The sequence below is a fragment of the Varanus komodoensis genome, unplaced genomic scaffold (genome assembly GCF_004798865.1).
Source record: "Varanus komodoensis strain SLA01 unplaced genomic scaffold, ASM479886v1 scaffold44_3, whole genome shotgun sequence".
NCBI lineage: Eukaryota > Metazoa > Chordata > Lepidosauria > Squamata > Varanidae > Varanus > Varanus komodoensis.
Window position 1 is genome coordinate 6547757 of NW_025336010.1, and position 27032 is coordinate 6574788.

Sequence of the window (27032 nt, forward strand, 5' to 3'; positions counted from 1 at the left end):
TAGAGGCACCAAAGGAGGATGAAACATGGAAATATATTGAACATAACTAGTGTGTGGGCTTGCTACATACAGCTCATAGTTAGTGAAAGATATTTCTGTTTTGGTGGCTGCCAGTTCATGTGGGCATATGATTCCTCTTTTTGGAGTTAATACTCACTATTGGAATCTGCTTTGAATTGTTGAGAGTTCATATCAAGTAGCCTACATCATTTTTGTGTAACAAAGCCAAATATTATATAGACATGTCAACCTGTGCAAGAGGCTAATATTTATGTTCTCCAAGCTTGAATAAGTAGGGAAATTAAATTGGATTGTTCTTGCCTAAGTATCTACAGGTGCCATCTCAAAGGGAAAGAACAGATTGAAATGGTAGAGCAAGGAACAAAGTTAAGTCAAGTTGGCCTATAGCCATAATTCCACAAATTTACTTGACTGCGTAACTAGCAGTGAGCACCTTTATTCCACATGTTTAGTACATTGCTCCCTATTCTACTGTTCTTGCACAGTAGGTGTTACTGGTATCAGTAGCTGCTGCAGCAGCAAAATATTTTTGGCACCACCTGCAAAAGACTCACATGAGCAAGAAAAACTACTCCCAGTAGGAGGGGTTGGTGGTGATCAAAAATTTTGGTCAGCTGGTATGTCCAACCAGTTGTCATATCTCCATGTAACAGTTAAGTAATTCACTGATGAAATAATGTTGGGCTGTATTCAGTTGGACTTATCCTACAGGATGCTGGTAGAATATATAGAGATTATTACTGTTCATGTGTGATGCTGAAGAAATGCTATACTAGAAGTAGTGTTTCTGTTTTGGTCTATTTACGGAATTCATACACTACTGCTTGGTATATTGGGAAAATGCAGACCTCTTTGGTAACAAAGCCTGTTTACTGCCAATTAAGCATTTGATCTTGCCTTGAAATTCTTAACAATATATACACCTGTTTTGTCCACAGTTGCACAGTTTAACACAATTGATTTTTGTCAAGTGATGGACTGATCTGTGTCTTCATATGAGTAGGGCTGAAACATAGGCAGTTCACAAAGATTTAGAGTGTGAAACAAACCCAATGAAATTGCGATTATTGATGGATGCAGTGTTTAAATGCAGAGAGAATATCTCTTTACCCAGATGCATAGAATATACTGTATATGGCTAAAAAAAAGCAATGGCTTACATGAAAGATTTCTGGATATTGAGTCATTTATCTTCATTTTAATAGTAAACAGTCAGAGGCTTAAACAAAGCTAGAAAAATATAAAGGAACCTTCATATTAAGTTGAAATAGTACCCAGTATGAAAAGCAGAAGCTTATGGGTACTGGGCTTTGACTCGTTGGCTCTAAAGTCTCAAATCTCCAGACTACTCACTTTATGTTAAAGCACTGCAATATATAGCCAAGTACTTCACTAAGAGATACTGCGCATGTAAAAATGGGTTTTCAAGCCACTGATTAGCTTGAAAACTTTGCAGCATAGTACAATACACAATTAATATATATACTGATTTAAGGGATCCAAGCACCAGTGTTTTTTTCTCTCTCCATGTACTTGAAAATGTTGCTGCTGAATTTGGCATGATACTTTAGATCTACATATGTACATTTAACTCTATAGCTTTGGTTATGTGTTTGTGATTTTTGAGTAACTGCATTAAATACACTGTTTCCCCATTGGTCTTCTATTTAAACTGTATAGGTGTGCATTAATTTTAATGTCATAACATAATCCATAGCACAATCCTAATACAGAACTTTTATCCAGAAATGGATTATTTGTTTTGTAGAGTGGGTTTATATTAGCTGAAATGACATTTTAAGTATTTTCTTACAATAAAATGTTCCAAGCAGTGTGTTTTTATTAAACTAGCTCTAATCTTCTACTCTGAGTTCCTTATGCTTTCCAAGGTATAATGCAACCATATTTAATTAGAAGTGCTATTAAAATTTATGGAATTCACTTCTGCATAAATGCAGTTAAGATTGGTGTATAAATCATCCAGGGCTGGGATTTCACAATGGAAGCAGAAAGCCTGTCCTACAAGGGCAAATTTGGTCTGTAAAGAAACCAGTAATTGGTGCATAAAATAGTTTTCTAGTATAGATTACCAGTTAAGAGAGGGCAGGCAAAAAGGAGTTGTCTGTAGTTGGTTTAATATTCTCTTCCTTGTAGCATATATTGGTTCTTAGTCTGAAATGTACTCGTTTAAATCAAGATACCTTTAATAGAAGTTGAGGTATATCTAATACCCTAAAAGCTTAGGCTGCATGCTGTCAAAATTTTTGTAAAGGCTGATATTTCAAAGCAATTAATGTATCCTGGAAGTGTCAACTTCTATATTTTGAACCTGGATCGCATTTAGATAAGCAGAACTCTCAATATGGAGCTAAAGAAAATAATACTTTTCCCATGCTTCTGTACACTGGAAAATCCCTCTTCTGCTCCTCTCCACTGTAGATCATAAGTCTGAGAATTTTTAAATGGTAATTTTTTAAAAAATCTCTGAAGAAAACTGAGTTGGCTGGAATGTTAAGGATCATAGCTACAATGGTAAAATGTCCTCCCTTCACTGGATCCTTTAAATATATATCTAACATTTTCTTCCAGACTATTTTTTCTAATTCAAACCTGGAGGCTCAAGAGTAAAAATTTTACACATATAATTACATAACATGAAGCAGTTTACATATTTTGGGTTAAGCATATTTAGACTTCCAAACAGGAGTGCAAATTTAATGCAAACATTACTGTTATAACACTGAAAAGAGTATGGGTTCATTTAAAAAATGCTTGAATAGTGCATCACTCAACACAAATAGCCTAGAAAAATCTAGGCTTTCTCAACTTCAGTTTAAAAAAAAAATGCGTAGGGTCCCTGCAATTTAAAATAAGTTTATCTGCTTTTGTTTTTCAATTACCTGTAGATATTACACTTCACATTCTTTATAGGGTAGTTGCTGACACTTGCACTGTCCATAACCATTAATGATGATGAAGGGTCCTTCATGGGTGGGTTCATATTCATTATATGGTCCTTGGTCTGACATGTTTGACATATGTAGCCGTGTTTGAGATCGTAGTTGCCTGTGGCTTTGAATCATTGAGCACTGCCTAATTTTTCTTAATGTGGGAGGGCAGCACTTCCTGGAGATGAACACTACAAAAATGATAAAAAAGAAAGAAAATAATAAAGCCATTGTTCCTGTAATTACCTGCTGGGTGAAGATGGCATTGTTTGGCTCAGGCAACTGCTCTTCTGTGGTAATGGGTATGTTTGTAGTAGTTGAAATTTCCTTGTCTCCCATATGAAAATTTGAGGAGCTTATTCTTTTTGTGTATTCAGTCGTTGGAGCTCTGTAACTTGTAGCAATGGATGCAACAACAGTTGATAAATTCCAGCAAAGCTGAAAACCATAAACTGCATCTAGAATATCCTCTCCCTGGGTGTGGTTTGGGCTATGACAAAGTATGGAGTGCTCCCACCGACCTTGGAAACCACTGAGCCATGTGGCTAACGCACATATTTTGGGGCTGCATTCCCAGGGGTTGCTGGAGAGGCCCACTGTAGTTAGGGTTTTAAGTGAATATAAAACCTTGGACTCCAGAGTGGTTAGCTTGTTGTTATCCATTAAGAGTACTTTAAGATTAGGCATTGTTTCAAAAACTGTCATATCAATGGCTTTGATATCATTTCCAGACAAATCTAGCTTTTCTAAAGTGCCCCAGGTCCATTCCATCCCGCATGTCAGGTTGCTAATTTTATTCCCCTGCAAGAAGAGCATGTGCAGATTGCTTAGCCGTAGGAAATGAGCAAAGTTAATCTTTGTCAGCTGGTTGTGCTCTAGGTGAAGCTCCCTCAGTTTGATTAATCCTGCAAATCCATTGCGTGCCAAACTTCGCAAGCGATTTGTGCTCAAATCCAAAAAATCCAAACTACGACAGTCTGAAAACAGACGGACTGGGATAGTCCTCAGGGAATTGGAACGTAAACTCAAGGTTTGCAGTTTGCGAAGGCCATAGAATAACTCAGGATGCAAAGCAGATAATTGATTGAAAGAGAGGTCCAAATGTTGCAGGTTAAGCAGTTGGCTAAAAGTTGTGTTGGGCAAATAAGAGATTTTGTTTGAACTTAAAATTAATTCCTTGAGTTTATACAGTCCTTGAAAAGCATCTTCTCTTATTGTATCTATTTGATTATGGTCTAAATGAAGCCAAGTAAGTTGACTGAAGCTTGCAAACTGATCCCCTTCAAGTTCCATAATAAAATTGTGCCTCAATGACAAACCTAGACAGCCCTTGTCAGTGGTGTTTGGCACTGAGTGAAACCCCTGAGAGTCACAGTAAAAGAGCAGCTTCTCACAACGGCATTTTGGTGGACAAGCCGTGCCCAAGGCAGGCAGCATTTTAAAAACAATACTCATTGCATATACTGCTGCCAGCATAGGAGCCCCTAATGGCCACTTGAAATGTAAGCCTGCAGAATATAATTCAGGGAAACAACAAAATAGGATATTCTTATCAGATGTATGCTTACAACAAAAAGGAGAAAGATTGCTGCAGATAATGACATGCATTAAAATGCTCTGGGTCTTTACAGTTAAACAAATTCCTGGTATGAGCATCCATCAAAATTACTGACAGGCACATCCCAGTTACCTTTAAAAAAAAAATCTGTCGTTGCCTACATGTGCATTCCTAAAGCAAGATTGACTGCACATAGCTGAACAAATTGAAATGCATAAACTTACCCATTCTTTTGAGTACGTTGGAGGTTGCATTCAGTCGTAGTTTTAGACTCAACACAGTGAGTCTGTAAAAAGCTCTAATGTTGACAACCTTTAAATAATTTACTTTCTTCTACTGTCCTCTGCTATTAAAGTAAAATGACTTCATGTCCCCTTTCTTATATATTCCTCTTGAATTCATTGCCTTGATTTCCAGTGACAGATCTGCTAATTCCTGAATCAGTGCTGAATTGGAGTTCTCCTTTTTATACGGTGCAGCTGTTTAATAGAAAATGCTTTCCATAGCTATGGCTTTTTTTGTTGTAACTTGTTGATGGCAGATGGGTGGCTTATTGCTGAGAGAAGCTTCTGTAGTCGCTTGAATGCATTTGCTGAAAAGCTTTCAGCGATACGGTACAGGAGTGCATTTGCTTATGTGCTGCAACCACACAACTGTATATAGGCTGACGTCACCCTGTGACGCTCCTTTTTGTTTGGATTTTCCAGAAGCTTTGCAGTTTAAGGCACTGTGGTGCATATTGTGAATTGTGAGATTAGACTACCACTAAGAGGAAAAACTTAACCGTAGGAATTTTTCATCCTGCATCCAAAGGATAGGGAATGATTTTGCAGGAGTTTCTTGCAGGTTGCATACTAATTACTACAAGCGTAAGCTGTATAGCTGAATTTGTGAAGCATGGTTACAGCAATTTTGTGGCATGATGGTCCTAATGATAGTCTCCTATCTAGAATGTATAGGGGTATAACTGTGGAAGTAGGATGCATATTAACAAAAGTCTTGTCAAGGAGAATCACATGGGACTAGCATGTCAAAATGATCTGTATTGTTATATAAGTATAGATATAATTAAAAAGGAGATACATATTTATTGCTGGTACTTACAGAATAATATTTTACTCAGCAGCACTTGAAAGAAAATTAACCAAATGCCAAATCATTAGCCAATTGTTTTTCACTTTAAAGTTAATTCATTACTATTACTAGATTGCATTTCTATCTTGCCTTTTTTCCTCTGCAAGGAACCCAGGGCAGATGGCAAGGCTACAGTTTGTCCTCACAACAGCAGCCCCTGAGGTGGGTTGGCCTGAGTGAGATACTCTGGTTTCTCTTCAGATCATATAAATCTTTTGCCTTTTAGAATATTTATAACAGAGTTCTAATTTTTCTAAGGAGGACTCAGTTCAAATATGTTTTGTCAACATGCAAACACACTATTTGTCAAACTGTTGGATCACCTGGGAATGTATTAATGAAGAGGAAACCAGAAAAAACACAAATGAGGCTGGATAAAAAATTTTCCATGAAAAATTGGATTAATGAGAGTGTGTGAGCTCCCTCTTCCTGATCAGCTTTGATTCTTTTTTAAACCAAAAATAATCTTAACTCTCAGGCTGCTCCACTTACTCAAGGTGCAAGTTGTGTGATTCAGTTGATTTGGCACAGACTGTAAATATTTAATTTCTTGGTGTGGAAGACGATAGAGCATGCCAATTTGCTTGTTAGTATGTGGTCTTTTTAGTTTGTAAAGTTGGACTGAACTGTGAGCTGCATACTGAATGGTGCCAGCTATTGAAAATTATTATAGTTCAAATTCTTGGGTAACTAGTTTTTAAAAAGTCAAATTCTGTTTGGTCCAGACAGTATGGCATTGTGGAACATTTCCTCTCTCCATTCCTGCTATTCCTGTTTGCCCTGTTCATTAAGTTACAAAGATTTCAAATACACTGTTATTGCTATGTAAGCTATAATTATTGAAGGATTGTCAGACAAAAAGTGTGGCTGCAACTTTCAGATACAACTCACAGTTAGACAAAATGAATACTGACTGGACATACCCTAGTGCTATCTAAATATTTTGATGCTTGTTCTGTATTTATACTATAATTTGCAACTCATAAAATCAATGAAAGTGCAACATGCTCTGTTGCTTTTTTCACTTACATTTTTGTACTGGTTGTTAAAATGATGCTGTGGATATAAGGTGCGTGCTTCCCTTTGGTGCATATTCAAAACCGGTTTCCCCATGACTGCGTTTTCTCCAGAACTTTTGTTTTCCTTCCATGTTGCACTTCTGCAAAATTCTCAGTGAAATATGAGGGTCTACCTAACATGGAATTTTGGGTGTGTGCTAGTAGTCAAGAAAGGCAAAATGATACTCTAGTTTCAATTGGTGCTTGGCTGTGGTCACCACCCAAGTTTTAAAGAGCCCTTCTTTCCTTTGAGGAAAGGGGGGGGGGATGTTGGGCAGTAGCACCCAGAAAGCCATTGCCAAGAAGAAAGTGAAGAACTTTTTCTACCCCATTTTCTGCCTTTACTTTTAAAAGGTGGATGAAGTAGTTTGATCCATTCCCAGATCCACAGGGGTTACTGTGGACAAGGGAGAGAAACCGAAGAGAAGGATCTTACTAGGAAAGGGGTGCTATTTTTTAAATTTTCTCTTGGCAAGTGATCCCTCATATCTTTGCTTTCACCATGCAACTCACCTTCAGCATCCCCATTACTGAAAACAAGGATGGTGGAGAAAGGATTTTCCGTCTGTCTGCAGAAGGGTGCCTGCTGCACATTGTTTTAGCTGAGGCTGAAAAAAAAAACAGTGGACTAGCACAGACTGGCTGTTCAAAGTGTCATCAAGGCAACTCCTGCCTGCCCATTAATGGAATAGCCAAAGTTGGCTCTGCAGCTGGTTTTCACCATCTCAGGCGGGGGCTTTGCAGAGACAACCATGGAGAGCCAGAATTAGGTCATGGTTCCAACTGCTAGACAAGAGATATGTTCTTCTCTATGGTGAGGTGACCCCTGAGATAAAACCTAGAGAAACAAAGGGAAAGGGGGATGTAATGATCCAAATCATCTGTTGGGCTCATAGTACTGCACCACAAAAAAACCTGTTGTGGATAATTGCAAGAGTGGGTTGTCCTGTTGTATGGATTCAGCTGTCCTCTGCTGACTACAATTTGCCGAAACAGCGAAGTCAAGGGAAAAGCACATGGGGTTTGTTCATAGCCATTAGAGGGGATAACAGACATTACTATAGCTTTTCTTTGTCTCATCTTTCTAGGCTGGATGCAAAGAACGGAGTGATGCTCTAAATTCAGCAATAGACAAGATGACAAAAAAGACAAGGGATTTGCGTAGACAGGTACAGTATTAAATAACTATAAAATGTTAATGCACACCACATACTTTATTGAGTTGACCTGATTCTGGTCTTTCCTACAGTACCATCAATGTAACAGAAAACTAAACACTTGGACTCTGTTAAGATGGGCAAGCTGAGAGTGGGAATAGCCGCACAAAAACATGAGGGGAAGTTGTGTTTAGGCTTAGCTGGTCATGGGGGATGAGGAAATACTGTTCCTCTTTTTCCTCTCCTTCACAGCAGGCTTGACCAATACACTGCTTCCAGGGACTATCTCCTTGGAAAGTGGAACCATCAAGAGGAACATGAGTGAAGGCAGTCTTGCAACTCGGTCCCTTGGCTACAAGGGAAATTCAGCATATCAGGGCAGTAGCTAAAAGCTGCTTTTGCCTTGATTAAATTTCATTTTGAAAGAAAGAAAGGATGGCTGTGAAGGTTCAGTGGGGCATGCCACTACTTATCAGGCTCCCAGCTGGTTGCACCTAGCCTTATGGATGGTGCCTGTAGCTGAACAGGTTTCCAGGTCTGCACAATTGGCAGGGAAAGGGCACCTGGTGAGAGAGACACCTCAAGCCAAGTCACACACTTTGCCTTACTTGCTGCTTGCTATCCCTGCCAACATGAGCAACACCTGAAGTAGGGCAGGGAGAATAACAGGAAGTGGGAGAGGGCAGGGTATGGCTGCTCAAGAGAAAATACAGCAATGGCAGAAGAAAACGGGGGCATGTGGAAGGACAGGCAAAAGGGGAGAGCAAGGGAGATGACTTGAGAAAGACCAGAAAAGATACAGGCCCTGCTCTTGACTGGGCTGTGGAGTCAGATTACAGGCTGCTTAAGTCTGCCTCCCTGGGGGAAAGAAAGCCTTTGCTTGCTCCCTTTATCAGCACCCCCCCCCCCCCCGGCTGGACTGAATGAGCAACCTGTTCTGTTTGGGAGAGTAAGGAAAACTTGGGGAGTGAACAGGATTGTGTGATAGATACAAACTGTGACATGGGATTTTCTGGAAAGCAAGCAGCAGGCCTGAGCTTATCATTCAGGGGTTCCTAGAGGCAGTAGTTGTTTCCTGGAGAGCAGTAGCTCCCATGTTATTGTTTATGGAGCATTAATACCCTTTAAATGGATTTTAGTGCACGTAACAAGTAAAACCTTCAATAAAATCAGTTCAAATGCCTTTTGACTGTGGTCCCACTGACAAAAGCAGTGGAGTGAGGTGACATTTTCCTTCCTCCACACCTGTTAAAAATGGCCACTTGGCATCCTTTTCACAGGTGTCCATGCTCTGGTATAAATCAGCACCATGGAACAGGTGAGCTCTGAAATGGCTGTACCATTCTAGTCATAGTTCAGATCTAGGAAATATGTCTTGCAGCCTTTGGCAACTTTTCCTGAGAAGTGAAACACAGTGCAGCTTAGTAGAGCTGCTAAGACACAGGTAAAATAATGTGGGAGGTCAGATCCATCCACCTGAGAGGCCTCAGATGGCTATCATAGATAATTGATGGATGTAGAAAGGCATGACTGATTTCAAAATCTAAGTATTTGGCAGGAGTCAGATGTATTGCTAATTACAGCGAAAGTTAAATATCAACCTGACTATATCAGTTGACCTTTATGATTTGGTTAGGAATATAGAATTTTCTGGAAAAATTGTCAGAATAGAAGGTAGAACATGTTTTCAAGTACCAATAGGTAGCCAAAGATGCCCAATTTCAGTGGTGAAGTGCATGCTAGTCCAAGTAGCCATATCCTCAAGAGGAATCCAAAATTGCATGCAGCTTTGTTCATACATATCAAGAAGGCAGTTTCAAGAATTTTCATTTGCTAGTATCTGGTCTTTTGTAAAGCTTCTGGATCTTAATTGTCCATCCAAAACTTAAGCCACCACAAAATACTTCCCATTACAATAGAGAACAATATATTGTCACTGGGAAAATTCAGTTCTCCCCAGCTATTGTGAGTTTTGCCACTAAATCCAGACAGAACTGGGAATTCCAATAAGGGTGGCAGATGAGGTTTGCTGATAAAGTACCACTGCTATGTCCTTACAAGCCCTACTGACTTCCCTACTGCTTGGTGCTCATATAATAACCCATGCCTTCTGGGGGCCGTGCAGGAGCAAGTTGTTTGCCTCCTGCCTGCTCACTGCTTCTACTTTGCATTGAGATGAGGAAAAAATGTGCAGTGCAAACCCAGAACTCTGGGTTGTGGGGGAAAGAATCCAGAGTGTTAACCCATGGTTTGTTACTGCATTGAAACTGGCAGCAAAGCTGAAAAAAGATAGTAGGTGAGAGGCAGAGTGTTCACTTGCTCATACACAGCCCTCACTAACTGTGGGTTAACTAATTAATCCATGGTTGTTACATGACAAAAAAGTCTCTATTTGGACTTGACCTAGGTCTGTTTTTAAATGATTTACTAGTATAAACAAGTGCTATTGCCAGATTTATTTTTATTTTGGGGGGAGGTGATTTTCCAGTAGATTTGGAACACCCATTCTCTATTAAAATAATTGAGACTGGGATGTTTATAATGCAGAATGAAATATTTATGGACTATCCTAATTTGAGGGAAATGACTTCAGAATACTCTCCATGTAGCAGTATATGTTTGCTTTTAAATGAAAGGCTATTGGCGTTCATTGGTGTTCAGTGAAAGGATCAGTGACAAAGTCAGTTGTTTGACTTTTATTAATACAGAAGTTAAAGAAAAGTAACAATTTACCTTGAAAGGCTTAAATTGCTTTGATCCCTATTCTTAGCTACGCAAAGCTGTCATGGACCATGTTTCAGATTCCTTTCTGGAAACAAATGTGCCACTTCTAGTTTTGATTGAAGCTGCCAAGAATGGAAATGAAAAAGAAGTTAAGGAATATGCACAAGTTTTCCGTGAACATGCCAACAAGCTGATTGAGGTAATGTGATATTTAAATTTGGATTCTGTGCTACCATGTTCCAAGTAAGTTATACATTGCATAAAGTATTGTTTATCCTGAACCTGCTGCCACCTAGTTTTGTGGAGTGACCCAAAGCTGGTTTGTTCATGCCTCCCCATTATGGATTTATTTTACTTTTCAGAATAGAAAAAAACTTATTAGAAATCTCTTTGAGGAACCAAAGAAGTACAGACTAATCTCTAAATTTTATAAAACTCTAAAAGTGAAACTTAGAAATCTTAACCTGGTTTACAACAACAGTGTCCGGTATGTCAGCAACATGTCAATAGAGGTCAAAACTCCTGAACAGTTGATTTTTATGATCCATTGGAAGAGAGCTGACTTAAGCCATATCTGTGAGGTGCTGAAGAATGGAACAGCAAACCAAAAAGGTTCAGGACATTTAATTGCTCAGAAAACCTGAACCATGTACATGCTTTCTGCAAATAAAGTCTTTACAGAGTTAAGAATGCCTCACTTGAGACATCAACCTAATTTCTTACTCCATTGTCATTGTTAATGAATTTCAAAGCAAAATGTAAAAACTCGGTCCACATTTGGAATGGACAGCATTCTAGAAGAGTACTCTGCTCTTACATTTATGTCACCAGCGCATTAGTTCAAATTGTGGCAAAGTGTTATAGGAAAGTAGTTGTGTGCATGCATTTGTTACTATTATATCTGGCAGGATTGTCACTTGAGGGTAAATAGAAACTTGTTCATCCAAATGCTGGCAGCACTGGTAGGCAGCCTGAGGTGATCCATGCCTCTTAATATGCAATGGGCAGATTCTTGGAGATAGGTTACAGAGTTGGCAAAAAGAGCATTCTTTGACCTGCATTAAAAATTAATTTGTTCTGTCTCTACTATTATAGAAGTATTTCTAAACTCTGAGCTCTTTGTTCCTTATGGATTAACTGAATTATCATCCAAGGGTCTATCAGTCATTTCCATGCTTTGAAAAGAATCAGAAACCTCGGTTGCTGTCAGTCTCATATATAGAGCATGTGTTTTGGCCCTTTAGCCCTTCTTAAATTGTACAAATTTGGTAATCTTGCCTGTACTACAGATGTTTGAAGTTTGCTGTTCCAGAACCAAGCAATAGCAAAGACTGTTGACTTCTAGCTAGGATGCAAGATTTTCTCTTGATCAAGTGCTGAGTGACCAGAGGAGACACACACACCACACAGTGTCATTCAATTCCAGCAGCCTAGTTGGGGAAGACTCTTCCTGATAGAGGAATCTGGGGTGGACCTGAAACAGCGTTTAAGAATCACAGTTGACGAATGGAAAACCACCCATAACGCAAGGACCTGTGGAATGGATTCTTGTTTTCTGATGAGAGGCCTGCTCTGAAGCCCAGTTTGAAGTGATGTTTTGCCTGCTATTTCTTGACCAGCCAGCATCCAGCTGTAGGTTTAATCATATGAAATATCTCAACATTAGAGCCAAGCTTCTTGGGCAGTGGCAAGAAGAAATGGCAGATTGTTTTATGTCTTACAATGCCCATGGAGTTTCCCTACATGAAAGAAAGTTTTTATAATGAACACATTGTACAACACTTGAAACTTTAAGTTCAAAGTATTCTGAGGTCAGGTCTGTGAAAGGAGAGTGATTTGTCAAGTTGGAAGTAAAGCCTCCTTTTTCACAAGCCAGCATAAGGAAGAAGATGGTTCTTCACTAGTCTAGTTCACATAACACAACAGGCTTATTGTAGGTGGTCTAACCTGCAATAAGCCATGGCATGTGTTGGCAACATCCTGAATATGCAGCCACCAGTCTGGAACTATCATGTTGTGTGAACCCAGCAACCAAAGGTTATTTGGATGTTAAATAATCCTTGCCTAACTCTCAGTTTGTTGTAGGGCTGCGCAAACTTCAACTGTCAGATAGCCCTCAGTGACCAGATTTGCACAGCAACCCCTGCATTTTCAAAATGTTGCCTGCAAGGTACTGCAGCTTAGTGTGTGTTAAATAACCCACGGTGAGCCAGATGTGTTTTATGAATTGGCGCACTGTTTCTTTGTCAGTTGTTGTGCTGCTCTTACAGACATATCTACATATCTTGAGATGTACTGTCACTATGCATTTTAATTTTAAATGCACCACCATATTCATGGTTGCTTGAGGTCTTGTACTGATCTTGTATATGAACAAAGCTTATAATTGGATAAGGAAGAGAAGTAATGTGCCAGTGTTTTGAATCTGGACTTTGCTACTGCTAATCAGAATAGCCAGACAATACATATAGGTCTGTTTTGGCTAAGAAAATAGCCAGTATGTTCTTAAATTTGAAATTTATAAAATATAGAGTAAGTTATATTTAACATTTTCAATTATTCTCAATTACTTGGGCCCTCAGACTTGGATTTAAAAAAATAATTTTCTTCAGCTTCTTGCCAGTCTTCTATGCATTCATTAGTTGTAGTACATATTCATTGGTAAATTCAATGTAATCTTGCATTCAAATGCTGTAACTCTCCAGGTTAACATTCAATGGTATTATTATGTATTACCATTCTAAAGTAATGAAGCAAACATACATAACCATGTGTATAGTCACATAACACTTGCTTTTATAATAAAATGATTCCAACAAATCTTAAGTTTTTAAAAATAGTTAACTGGGCTTCTTCTCTGGTTTTAAAATTGAGAAATGCCTGGTCTGTACGGTATGATGTTTATGAAAGCATAGACTAGAATAAGTTAGAAGGGGCCCATAAGGCCTTTGAGTCCATTCCCCTGCTCTGCTTCCACATATGGTCATGTAGCTGGCTGCAGTCCCATGCCTTTCCAGCTTAGCAAAGGTGATTTGACATGCTAGCTCAATGTTTAGCTACACAGGCAAGAGTAGGATGCATAAAGATATGTATGAAAGTATGGCAAAAGATGCCTCAAAATATTGAGAAGTATTTATAGTTCAAGCCTGCCATAGCTGGAACCACAAGTCCTTGCAGCAAAAACATAGAGAAGCGGAATTCCTTCTAGCTTTACTCCCATGAGAGTGGTGAGTCACTACTTCTTGGACAAATATGTTAAAATGCCTTTCATTGCTTCTCCCTTTATCAGTGCAGGAATGCTTAAAGACAAGGCAAGCTTTTAAGAGATCATCTGGCTTACTGACCAGAGTTTTGACTTCTTTGGGAAACTGTTGCTTAAATGGAGGCAGATTGGTGCTGCTCTCAGTGGGATGGAGCACATTTTTCTTGTCTTTTCGAACCAGTTTTACATATTTCTTTGGGCAAATGTTTAATAACAAGCTGTCATTCACCTGTCAGCTAATACCACTAAACATTTTAGAATACCTCCTCTGAGAACAAGTTCCAAAATACAGAACATTTTCACTAAAAATGACATAGTTTTATGTGACCTTTCATTAGCCTCCCAGAAAGCAAATGGAAGGACACATCTCTAGATAGCAGCACATGGTTTCAAGCAAATATTTAGAAGGAGGCAATTATCGCCTTTTTCCTCATCAGTTGGCAGCAGTGTGTTCTGCTTTTTATAAATCTCAGATGCTCATAAACTGCTTGCACTTGAGTGGAAGATGTTCCTATACCAGATTACATTTTTAAGAGGGTAAGTAGTGATGTGAAACTATAGCCAGAAACTCTTAATACAACTTAAGCTAAAGTATATGTTCTGCTCAGAGTACCTGGTTGAATTGGCTCATACATGGTAATGTTACGATGCTGCTGTTTAAACGAAGAGTAGCAGCGTTTGAGAGTCCCTTGGACTGCAGAGAAATCAAATCAGGCAATCCTAAAGGAAATCAATCCTGACTGTTCTTTAGAAGAATAGATACTGAAGCTGAAGCGCAAATACTTTGGCCACATAATAAGAGGGAAGGACCCATTGGAAAAAGCCCTGATGCTGGGAAGATTGAAGGCCAAAGGAGAAGAGGATGGCAGATGATGAAATGGTTAGCTAGCGTCACTGATGCAATGAACATGAATTTGGATGAATTCTGGGAAACAGTGGAGGACAGGAGACCCTGGCATGCCGTGGTCCATGGGGTCGCAAAGAGTCGGGCATGACTGTGTGACTGAACAAAAACAAAGCAGTATTTTCATCAAAAGGAGATCAGTTTTTTAAAGTTGTTTCTACTGTATACATTAGTCGTGTGTGTGTGTGTGCACTTGTGTAAGAGAATAACCAACATTTTGACCCAGTTGAGTCTGTGACTGGTTATAATGTGAGCTTTGAGCATACTCCTAACTCCCAAATGTACCTGCTTCATAACTGATTGCTGTGGAGGAGTAGGTAAACAGTATGGGAACTATAATTATTAACTTGTGAAAAGTGGCTAGACACAACAGACTTAGAAGGTTGCTTTTGACTCCAGAAGCAAGATTATACCAAAAAAGTTGATCTTTCTAAAATGTCTTTCCTTCATATTTGCAGGTTGCCAATTTGGCCTGTTCTATCTCAAATAATGAAGAAGGTGTGAAATTAGTTCACATGTCAGCAAGCCAGCTTGAAGCACTCTGCCCTCAGGTAACTACATGTTGGATACATGCAGTCTATATTCTAGTTCTTTGTGAAACATGGGGAACATTAATATATTTTTAATCCATCTGCTTTGCTAAGAAAACACTCTGGAGTAGATTATTTTTTAGGTAACTGTACAAATGTCACTATAGTATCTTTATGTAAAATTTTCACCACATTTACCTCTGTACTGCTCCATCTTTCAAGGATTTGTTAGTAAATGTAAAAGATGGATATATACTAAATTAAATTCTGCAAATATTGAATGTCTAATGTGCAAAAAGGATAAACTCAAAACTATTGCATAGCAACTCAGAATAGTCTGATGACCATTTTTATCCATGGTAAATGTCTTTAACTGAATATAACATTGTACCTTTAGTTGGTTGATAATAACCTAAATCATTTCTAAAAATTCAAGATATTTTTATGTAAGGTAGGCGAACATGTAGAATGTGTACCATTTTTTAAAAATGTATTTAATTAAAAATGGACCTGCCCCACCCTGCCAACTCTTGCCAAGAGCTGGTGTGTGTAAGATGCAAATTGAGGTAGGTTGTCTGGGGTTTTGAGAGTCAGTTTTATCAGTATTGACTTTCTCTCTCAATCTAAGGAAGCCATGCCTTCAAACCAAATTCTATAAAGACTGCATTCACCTATATGTTCCTGCTCAGATTTTATGATCCTCAGGAGAGGCCCTTTTTGTCCTGTTAGCATCTGAAGCATATTTTCTGGGCATTTAAGAGGGCTTCTGTGGTTGCTGCTTCCAGGCTGGAAATTTCCTGCCAAGAAGGTCTGGCTAGACCGCTGTCTGATAGCCTTGGTTGAGCCTTTGGCCTTTATTGAAGTTTGGCCCTTATTTTTATTGGCCTTTATTATTGATCCCTTGACCCTTGTTATCCTGTGTTGCAGTTTATCTCATGATTTTTATTGATTGTATTTGTTTTATCTGCTTTGTTTATATGCTTTCATTTTGTATTTTATTGTTGTGTGGTTAGCCACTTTGAACACAGTGAGACTTAAGAGTTGCCTTATTGAGTTAGCCTTATTGAACACAGTGAGACTTAAGAGTTGAATGTACAGAACTGCACTGCAGTTCTCTTGAGTACCAGGTAAATCACTTTTGACTACAACTACCACCCCACCAAGACATTACTAATGAAGTCAGAGCAAGTATAGCTAATGTAAAGTGATAAAGTCTGAAAATTCACAGATCCAGCATAATAATTTTGCCTTTGTTGCAGGTAATTAATGCAGCTTTGGCTCTGGCTGCTAAGCCACAAAGCAAGCTAGCTCAAGAAAATATGGAGATGTTTAAAGAACAATGGGAAAAGCAAGTGCGTGTGCTGACTGATGCTGTGGATGACATCACTTCCATAGATGACTTCCTGGCTGTATCAGGTAATGGTCTACGGTTTGCTAAGACAACCTTTATATTTAGCATTATCGTTTATCACTCCTTAGTTGCACTGGAGTATTTTTGGGAATTCTGCGAATAGCCTTGCTAGTCTGTTGGTGCAAAAGTGATAACATAGCAGTATCAGGCACGGACAAATGTAGTATGGCTTTTTGTACACAAGCGTCTTTTTCATTGGATTTATAAAATAAATAAAAATGAACAGGGAAGATATCAATATGAATGCATAGTAGGTGTAAGCACACTTGCATTGATCCCATACAGAGAAAGCTTATCTTACAAGATGAGATTTAAAAAACAAAGTAGTACTGTCTAGTACAGCGGTCGGCAACCCACGGCTCCGGACCCGCACGTGGCTCTTGAACCCCTCTGCTGTGACTCCGTCACTCAAAACACACACCAGCACAGCTGCTGATCTGCTCGAAGCTCCACTCAAGAACACAGAGCTAGCTAGTTAAGTAAATTAGCTAGTTAAGTAAATTGCTACATTCCTCTGCTAAACAAGCTTCCTGCAGGCTCTCATGTTACATGAAACAAAACTCTGCTGAAAAGATTCTCTTTGTCCCAATGTAATTTCCATCTGAATGTTAAAAGCTGTGCTCGGGACCTGTCACAATTCACATCACTTGACCGTTTATCTGCTATTCAGTCACTAAACACACTTATATCTGTGACCGGCCAATTTACTGAGCTTCTTCGTCGTGGCCTCTGTGCATCACACACATGGGTGCTGCACCTGCGCAGTGCCTAGGCTGGAAGATTAGAAAGCTAACGGTTTTTGGCGGGAAAATGCTCCGCTCCCCTCCCCCCTGCAGTATAAATAGAGCGGAGCGTCCGCCATTTTACTCAGTCTCTGCGACCACCGTTCGCTGTGCCTCATGCCTGTTCGTCTCTCATTTAGATCTTGCCACGTGCTCCTTTACGGTTATCTTACTCAACTTACCTTTTCCTTGTTATATATCCCAGTTTTTTCTTCCCTTGTTGTAGTTCTTCTGTTCATTCTTTTTTCTATAAAAACAAACCAAAAATATTACTTACCCTCTGTACTATCATCTCCTTTTTCCCTTTCACGATGGCACAGCAGGCGGCATTCCACAAGTGTAGTGAGTGCGGCTTCAAAATGTCTCCCGCAGACCCGCACGACTTATGCCGCCTCGACGAGGGGCATAGGACTGATAAATGCAGTCATTGCCTGGCCTTTACCAAACAGGCCAGGAAGAATAGGGAGAAACGTCTCCGCAAGTTGCTTTGGGATCAGGCCTTGCTTCAATCTGACCAGCTGGTCTCAAGGCCTATCCTCTCCTCAGCCGCGCCGCCGCAGCTCCCTTTGGGTGAAGGCGCTGCTCCAACGGAAGAGCAACAGCTACCTTCTCCTCCAACCAAACAAAAGGAGAAGCGTAAGCATTCAGAGCCGGAAAGGCCCTCCGGGCATAAGAAGCTGAGGAAGGAAAAGACAGCTAAGGCAGCCCACAAGGGCAAGAAACCCGATCGTCCCAAACACCGACGCTCGGGTTCGTCGGGGTTCTCGGTACCGACGGCCGCCACGGTACCGACTCCCTGGGGACCAGCCCTGCAGTCCACTATGCAGGTGACGCCGTCGGGATCCCCCAGGCCTGTTCTTCGGCCTGAGAGCATGTCTCCTCCACAGGAGCCACCGCTTAGGGAGTCCATCTCTGATGGAGAGATTAGAGATTCCCCGCTGAGGCAACGCTCCCCGATGCCAATGCCTGCTGTTGGGCCACCTGAGAGACCAGGCTCTCCTCCTAGGCATAGGAGCCGTTCGTCGGAGCACCATGCAGATGACTGGGCTATGCACGGCTATGGAGGCTACACTGCCTGGAGTGGACTCCATCCATATGCATTTTTTCCTCCGGACCATCGCTCGCCGTCCATCCCAAGAGAGGCACCATCCACTTCTGGCCGTACGGAACGCAGACCTCCTCTGTCTCCTAAGAGCTCTTCGTCCAGTGGGCATTACCGCTACCATCAAGACTCGGATGAGTCGGAAGTAGACTCCATGTCTCCAGACGTGGCTATCACTTCCCAAGACCCTGGATGAGCCCCATGTTTCCTTTTCGGAGCTGGTTTCTCACCTAGTCCGGTTGCTGGAAATAGAGGCCTACCACCGCCCCGGACCCAGCACAGACCAGTTTTACGACCTCGTCCGATGGGAGCAATCTGCCACCATTGCCTTACCGTTCATTACCACGCTTTGCCAGGCAATGGTTCAGCCCTGGGACCAACCAGCTCAGCCGCAGGCGACGTCTCGCCGGTACAAATCTATGTACTGGGTCCAAGAAGACCACATCCCGTTCCTGCTGTGCCATCCGAAGCCTAATTCGGTGGTGGTCAAGTCGTCCCAGGGCAGGGAAGCTCAGGGACATACAATACCCCAAGATACAGAAGGGAGGAAGGTCGACATGATTGTGTGCCGGGTCTATGCGGCTGCAAGACTCGGTTTGCGTATTTCAAATTATGAGGCTACACTGGCACGTTTCCAGTACTTCATTATGTAGAAGCTGGACAACGTCGTCTCCTCCCTCCCGGACCAGCAGGCAGACCTAGCTAAGGTCTTCTTGAACGAAGCGAAGCAGGTGGCCATTCAACAGTTGTCTACCGCGAGACATCACATAGACACTGATTCTCGGGCCATGGTCAACGCTCTCTCCCTCCGACGACACGCGTGGCTCAGGAACTGCAGTTTCCCTGAGGAAATGAAGAGGAGAATAGAAGAAATGCCATTCGATGGCTCTGGCCTCTTCCACACGAAGACCGATCGGAAACTGAAAGCCATCCATGAGTCCCGTATGACGGCGCGTCGAATGGAACTCCCACAAGCGTGACGTAAGTGGCCATGGTCCAGACCCTACGGGCGCCAGCAATATCAGCCTCGCCAACAGTTCCACCAGCACCAGCAACGTAGGAGGCAACAGCCTCAACAGCACTTCTCCCAGGGCTGCAAGCGGTTCGACACCGAGAAACTTCCCCGTTGATGGTCCCGGTGAACCAATTCATCTCTCCAACTCCCACCTTCCCCTCTCCCCTTTGGGAGTCGGCTCCAAAGCCAACTTCCCATTTGGGAGGCCATTACATCTGATAGGTGGGTGCTGTCCATCATTCAGCTCGGATATAGAATAGAATTCGACATTGTTCTACCATCGAGCCCTATCCGATTTACACCGTCATCTTCGGTTCTGTGCAATGAAGTCCTTCTCCTTCTTCATAAGGGAGCGATTCGACAGCTCTCTTGCACTGATGGGCTACACGGATTCTATTCTAGATATTTTACAGTCCCCAAATGGGACGGTGGTCTTCGACCTATCCTGGATCTAAGAGGAGTCAATAGATATATCAAACCGAGGAAGTTCCAGATGACCACTTTACAGAATATTCTTCCGTTGCTGAGGGAAGGGGATTGGTTCGCCTCATTGGACTTGAAGGATGCGTATTTTCATATTTCTATCCATCCTTCCCATAGACACTTCCTTCGTTTTGCTGTCGGATCCGACATTTTCGAATTCAATGTTCTACCTTTCGGACTGGCTACGACACCGAGAGTCTTTACAAAGTGCATGGTCCCGGTTTGCACCCACCTGAGGCTCCGGGGTATACAGGTCTAGCCCTATTTAGATGATTGGCTAATTGTGTCATGGACTAAAGACGACCTTTTAGCGGCTGTCCATATGACGTGCTTTGCTTGATGACCTCGGACTCTGTATTAACCTTAAGAAATCGCCACTTGTTCCCACGCAGGTCATCAATTTCATCAGAGCACGTATCGACTCCACCCTGCAAAGAGCGTTCCTACCTCCGTCCCGCAGGGCCACTCTGTGTACACACATTCATCGGATTCGACAACAAAGGACAGTTCAAGCCATCACTATACAAAGATTGTTGGGACACATGGCAGCCTCAGTGGCCATTGTGCCACACGCACGGCTCAGGCTCCGTCCACTCCAGTTATTTGTCAATGACTCGTTCCGTCCGCAGCAGGATTGACAAACCAAGCTTCTGCAGATTCCATCTTCGATCCTTCACACCCTGACATGGTGGACTATTCCATGCAACATGTCTGTAGGCGTTCCGTTCCGCCCACCCCAACCGACAGTGACAGTGTACACCGATGCATCTCTCATCGGGTGGGGTGCGACATGTGCAGGACTTCGGGTCCAAGGGGCATGGACCCAACAAGAAGCAGCGAGGCATATCAACTTCCTCAAGCTTCTAGCTATTTTCATTGCTCTCAAATCTTTCGAAACCGTCCTACACCGCCAAGTTGTACAGATTGCATCCAACAGCATAGCTGCTGTTTTCTATGTCAACAAACAGGGCGGGACAAGGTCACCTCTCCTGGCCCGTTTGTCAATGCAAATCTGGGACTGGTGCATTCCTCAGGGCATTACAATACTGGCGGTTCATCTTGCGGGAACCGACAACGTAGAAGCCGACACACTGAGCCGACAGATGTCAACTACCCACAAATGGGAGTTGGATCGAGTGGTTTGCAACCAGCTGTTCCAGTTATGGGAACAACCAGATATAGACTTGTTCGCAACCCGGTCGAACAGGGTATGCAGACCGTTCTGCTCCAGAGCGGGGCTGGGGTTGGACTCGAGGGGAGATGCCCTAATGATCGACTGGAACAACCTGTTCTTTCTACGCGTTCCCTCCAATCCCGCTCCTCATGAGGGTAGTGTTGAAGATCATGCACGACAACGCCACAGGAATCCTGATAACCCCACGGTGGCCAAGGCAACCATGGTTCACCACTCTCCTCACTCAGTCCAGAGGAGTACATCGACGACTTCCACTTGTTCCTCATCTGTTAACACAATGGGACAGTCGGGTAACCTCCCTTATGGACTTGTGGGAATGCTGTGGACAAAATACATCTTTGGCTTCAGAGAAGCTTTTGCCAAAGTGCCCTATGACATTCTGATCAGCAAACTAGCTAAAATTGGGCTAAATGAAATAGCTCTTAGGTGGATCCATAATTGGCCACAAAAACTGAGTCAAAGAATGCATATCAATCACATCTTCTCAAACTGGAGAGAGGTAACAAGGTATTCTTTTATTCTTTTCTGTTCCTCTCTTTCCTTAAGAAGGATTTCCATTATTTCAGTAGCAACACTCTTAAGGATCTCCCCCAAAAGTTAGGCGCATGGGGGTAACCTTATAAACAGGGGATGTGGAACTGAATGGGGGGAAAGTTTTTCTGTCACTTAGAGAGGGGGAAAGTTCTGTTTTCTAGGATGCTGGTTTCTGAAACCACCAAAGAAAAAAGCTGAATCTGGAGATAGTTGAGTTTAACATTTGCGTCAAGTAAAGGCTCTACTCTCTGATTTTATGAGCCTCAATCTTTTGACTTGGATTCAGCCTTTGAGATTCATACAGATGACCACTTTGCTAAGCATTTCTTATTCCCACTGTCTTGTTTTTCCTTCTTGTATTATTTAAGTACTAATCAGTTCTTTACTGTATATTCTTTGTATGACATATCTAATACTACTAAAGTGTTCCTCTCCAAAACACCATTTGCAAAAGCTGCTTTGTGATGGTCTTGCTGTCAATTTGCATATTTCTGCTTTTCAGTAGACTGTTTCAGAATGGCTTGGGTAATGTGAAGAATAAGGAACATGTGGGAGAATCTGGAATATGGGGTGAATGACAAAAATGGAGAAAGCATTTTTATATGTCTCACTTTTTCATGAAGCCACATAATGCCTCATTGCTAATATTTAATACCTTCAATGTCAGATGGAAGTATCTGGGAAATTGAGTAATCCAAAGCGTGAAATTGTCAGAGCTTCCTGAGGAACATGCACAAAATATTGCTAATATGACGTTGAGCATTATCTTTCTGGGACTTTAAAAGAGCTTTAGGTTCTTGAATTGATATATGCAGCAAGGTGATAAGCATTCTCTTCTGATACTGATACTTTACTTTGATTTGTCTGCAGCCCTCTTCTGCTAGATCAATCTATAAAGAATTTTAGAACATTGACTGAGATATATTTTATTCCATATCTACATCTAAAATAAAATAAAATAGACTTTGAACTAGTGAATGGTTGCCCTCATCCTTACTTGAAAAGTTGAGTCAAGGGGGATTCTTTATTAATGGAAATGCTTTATTTTGTGCTACTTGGCTAATGTTGAAGAACTTTGTGTTTTTTTACAACCTTAACCTATTTCATTTTATTTCAGCTTTATTCATATTCAGATAAGAAAGCCAGTGTAGTTTAGTGGTTAAGACTGTTGGACAAGGACCTGGGATATCTGCTTCTAGTTCCCACTCGGCCATGAAGTACACTGAGTGACTTTGGGCCAGTCACTTACTCACAAGGTGGTGCTTGTGAGGATAAAAAGAAGAGTGGAGGACTATATCAGTCATCTTGGGTTTCTCACAAGAGGAAAAAAGGCAGGATAAAAATGAAGTGTATTAACAACAATGATGTGTGTATTCCATCCATGAATGCATACGTATAAGGTTTCTATAAGGTTCAATTTGGATGCCAGGAAGTACTTCCTGACAGTTAGGACACCAAGGGTAAGGAATGGGCTTCCACAGGAGGTGGTTGAGGCCCCATCAGTGAGGGTGTTCAAGGATAGACTGGACATGCACATGGTAGGCATGTCGTGAGTGGAGCCAGCTAGAGCCAGGGGTCAAACTAGATGGCCCGGGAGGCCCCTTCTGACTCAGGCTGTTTCTATATTTCTGTATATGGGGACTTACTTACACATAAGTGGGGCAAAATGTTACTTTCAATTTCTTTTTTACCAACAGAGAACCATATTCTAGAAGATGTAAACAAATGTGTCATTGCTCTCCAAGAAAAAGATGTTGATGGCTTAGATCGCACTGCTGGTGCAATTCGTGGCCGTGCAGCAAGAGTAATTCATGTTGTCACTTCTGAAATGGATAATTATGAACCTGGTGTATATACAGAAAAGGTTTTGGAAGCAACAAAGCTGCTGTCAAACACAGGTAATGTAAACTATTTAATAAGGCTTTCAGTTTGGGATACTTATGTCTGTCCACTGACAGAATATCATCTACCAGTGGAGCAGATTCTCTCTTCTCCCTACAGCTTTTTTGCCACCAAAAACTGCTCTGGGAGGTTGGAGCCCCTCCTGAGCAAAATTTGGGAGTGCAGGAAAGAGGAGAGAATAGGAAAATCAATCAGATAAGCAAACATAACCCTTGATGTTGATACATACTGCAGCATATAGAAACTGAACGCACTCCTTGGAATGCATTCGTATCTCAGCACTAACACCCACAGTATTTTACTGGGATAGTTGAGGTGCAGATATATTATAACCATTATACTTTCTTCTGTGCTGCTAGTACAGAGGCTACATTCACTAGGAGATTACTGACTTGTACAAAGTAACATGCTGTAACAGAGTAATCATTGCTGTCTAAAGTGTAGAATGAGATCTAACTAGGACTCCATTAGTTCAATCGATCAATTTGTGAATGTTAAAATATTACTCTTACCTCTCTGACCTTGAAATAAGTTTGGTGCACTGTAGAACTATCAGATGTAATCATTTGCTAGCATAATGTAAAGAAGTACTAGAAGATTTTGTTTCATTTTTTAGTCTATGCAGAAATCCTCAGTGGGCTCTTGGCTCAGTCTGTCCTTGAATTAAGATCAATTAATCATAAAATCAATATTCTAGTTTGCAATAAAGTATGGTTGGTGCCATAAGATGCTATATTCAGTCAAAGAAGACTTTGAACATCTGCTGTCTTCATGCTAGTTTTGAGCTTGCAACAAGTTGCTGATGCCTCTTTGTGCAGGATCTCATGTAGTACATGGGATGTCATAGAACTTAAATGCAGGTCTTTTCTTTCATGTTTTCATTTATTTCATTTTTATACCATGTGATAGTCAAAGTTCTCTGGGCAGTTAACAGGAGTTTAAAAACGCACAAGCAAAAATGTATATACAACTGCAATTGTTGTGATACTGTTTTATCAGCATAGAAGCAGTATAAGATAAAATGCAATATTAAAAATAAAGTTAAACTGTTAAAATGCTGGGAAAATAAAAAGGTCTTCACCTGGCACCAAAAATAATACCAAATAGGTGCCAGGTGCACCTCTTTGGGAAGTTTATTCCACCCCCTGGGGTGCCACAACTGAAAAGGCCCTTCTGGTAGACATGTATCTCACTTCCATTGAAAGCTCATGGAGAAGGACCTCCGAGTCCATTTAGATACATACGGAATGGGGTTTTCCTTCAGATAATCTGGCCTCAAGCTACGTAACTCAGCTTAACTTATTTCACAGGACTGCTGTGGGGATCAAATTGAGAGCAGACAGAGGAGAATGTTGTAAGCTGCTTTGAGTTCTTAAAAAAAAGAAAAAGGCAAGAAATCTAAATAAATGCTGGCCTTTGACTTCAACTGGCAGCCAGTGCACCTGGAAGAAGAAGACTGGCATAATACGTTCCCATGAGCCTGTCCCTGTTAATAGACTTGCTTTCCTGTTTTGGATCAACAGAAGTTTCCAGGCCATTTTCAATGGCAGCCTCATGTACAGCACATCGCAGTAATCCAAAGGAGGGGTTACTAGAGTGTGGATAACTGTAGCTACGCTCTCACGCTCCAGATAGGATTGTCATTGGTATATCAGCTTAAGCTGATAATAGGTGCCACCAAGCCTACTTGTGCCTCAATGACAATTAATGTAAGCTTAATTGTGTTGTCTCTCAACTGTTCTCACAGGCTCTCTGCCCAACCTAACTCACAGGGCAGTTGTTGTGAGGATAAGATTGAGAGCAGGAAGAGGAGAATGATGTAAGCTGCTTTGAATTTGTGCGAAAAAAAGCAGGACATAAATCTAATAAATAAACCATTGTTTTTTAAGGTTTTACTTAATGTGGTATTTAGGTATAGTATCTCTAAGGAACATTAAACCAAACTGTCTACCTCATTCATTTCTACAGGTGGATTGTGTAAGCCCAAAATGCTGGTGCTAGATGGCATCTCAGTGCCGCTGCTATAATTGGCGCATCCTTGTTTGGTCCGCAAAGCATATAGGCAGGCAAGGAGGAAAGGGAGCCACTGTTACCTCTTCTATATATGGAACATTCACTTTCCATCTGGTGCAGTCATGTGAGGGTGACATAAGAGATTTGTCTCTTGAACAGATCCAGGAATCTCTCTCCCATTTACTGCATAAGATTTGAGCTATAGAAGCATATCTAACCAATTTGCTATTGAACTGAATGCAGCATTGCTTGCACCATTGAATGACTGATGGTACCGGTGATAAAGCAGAATTGTTCTGGTAGACTCATTTCACAATTTTTCGCAGCACCATCCACATTTCATTCTTCCCTAGCATTCTCTTCAGTGTTAATGATCTTGGTAATACCCAGCACATTTGAGGATAACATTCATAATGCAAATAAGTGTGCTCATCAACATTTGTAAACTGCCTTAGTTTTAAACAAGTGAGTTTTATTTATTTTTAATTATGTAACTATATATTTGACATCTTATTTTGGAATGAAGTAATTTGACTGTGTCCATTTTCCTTGTGCATCAAAGGTTTTAGCTTTCGCACTGATGTCATATGCCATAACAAGTAAAACTAATCCTGCATTTATTGCATTGAAAATATTTAGCTCATATTTTTATTTCTTAATCTTTAGTGCACTTGATGTCTCAAAAGAATAGATTTGTATCCTCTTTAGACTGCATAATACATTTACAAACCACAATAACTCCTTGCAAAACTTTTTCATGTGTACAATTCCAAGCAAAGTTGTACAAAAACAGCATTAATATAGCATTATTTCCAACCTTCATTGCTGGCAGACATATATTTCAGGTTTCTTCTTTGGAGGGATAAATTTAGGGGAACCAGATGAGTTTGTTTATAACTTAGAAATGAAAGAGCACTTGGAGGAAATAGTAGATCAATGAAGTTTATGAATTAAAATGCTTTTCAGTATATTGTCACTGCAGAATCCTTGTCTATGGTATTCTGGTTGTCAGAAATTTGTTCTCACCCCCCACCCCACATGTGTTCTTCAGTTATGCCACGTTTCACTGAACAAGTTGAAGCAGCCGTGGAAGCATTGAGTTCTGACCCTGCTCAACCAATGGATGAAAATGAATTTATTGATGCATCACGATTGGTATATGATGGAATTCGTGATATCAGAAAAGCAGTGTTGATGATCAGAGTGAGTGAGCCTGTATTTTCTTGAAATACATTTTGATTGAATCAAAAGACATTGCAGTAGCACTACACAGCTATACACACTTAGCAGCACATAACC

At 40.9% G+C, this 27032-nt stretch overlaps 2 protein-coding genes across 2 annotated transcripts in view; one reads left to right on the forward strand and one right to left on the reverse strand.

Annotated features, from left to right (window-relative positions):
- Positions 1–27032, forward strand: part of CTNNA1 (catenin alpha 1) — an 84535-nt gene that overhangs the window by 31707 nt on the left and 25796 nt on the right. The window contains exons 8-13 of the mRNA XM_044444164.1: positions 7808–7888; positions 10647–10799; positions 15225–15317; positions 16556–16712; positions 23516–23716; positions 26785–26936. Of these exons, the coding sequence (XP_044300099.1) occupies positions 7808–7888; positions 10647–10799; positions 15225–15317; positions 16556–16712; positions 23516–23716; positions 26785–26936 (837 nt within the window). The remainder of the gene's footprint in view (positions 1–7807; positions 7889–10646; positions 10800–15224; positions 15318–16555; positions 16713–23515; positions 23717–26784; positions 26937–27032) is intronic.
- LRRTM2 (leucine rich repeat transmembrane neuronal 2) lies at positions 2931–6688 on the reverse strand. Its single transcript, XM_044444165.1, has one exon. The coding sequence runs from the start codon at positions 4623–4625 to the stop codon at positions 2931–2933; it is 1695 nt and encodes a 564-aa protein (XP_044300100.1). The 5' UTR covers positions 4626–6688.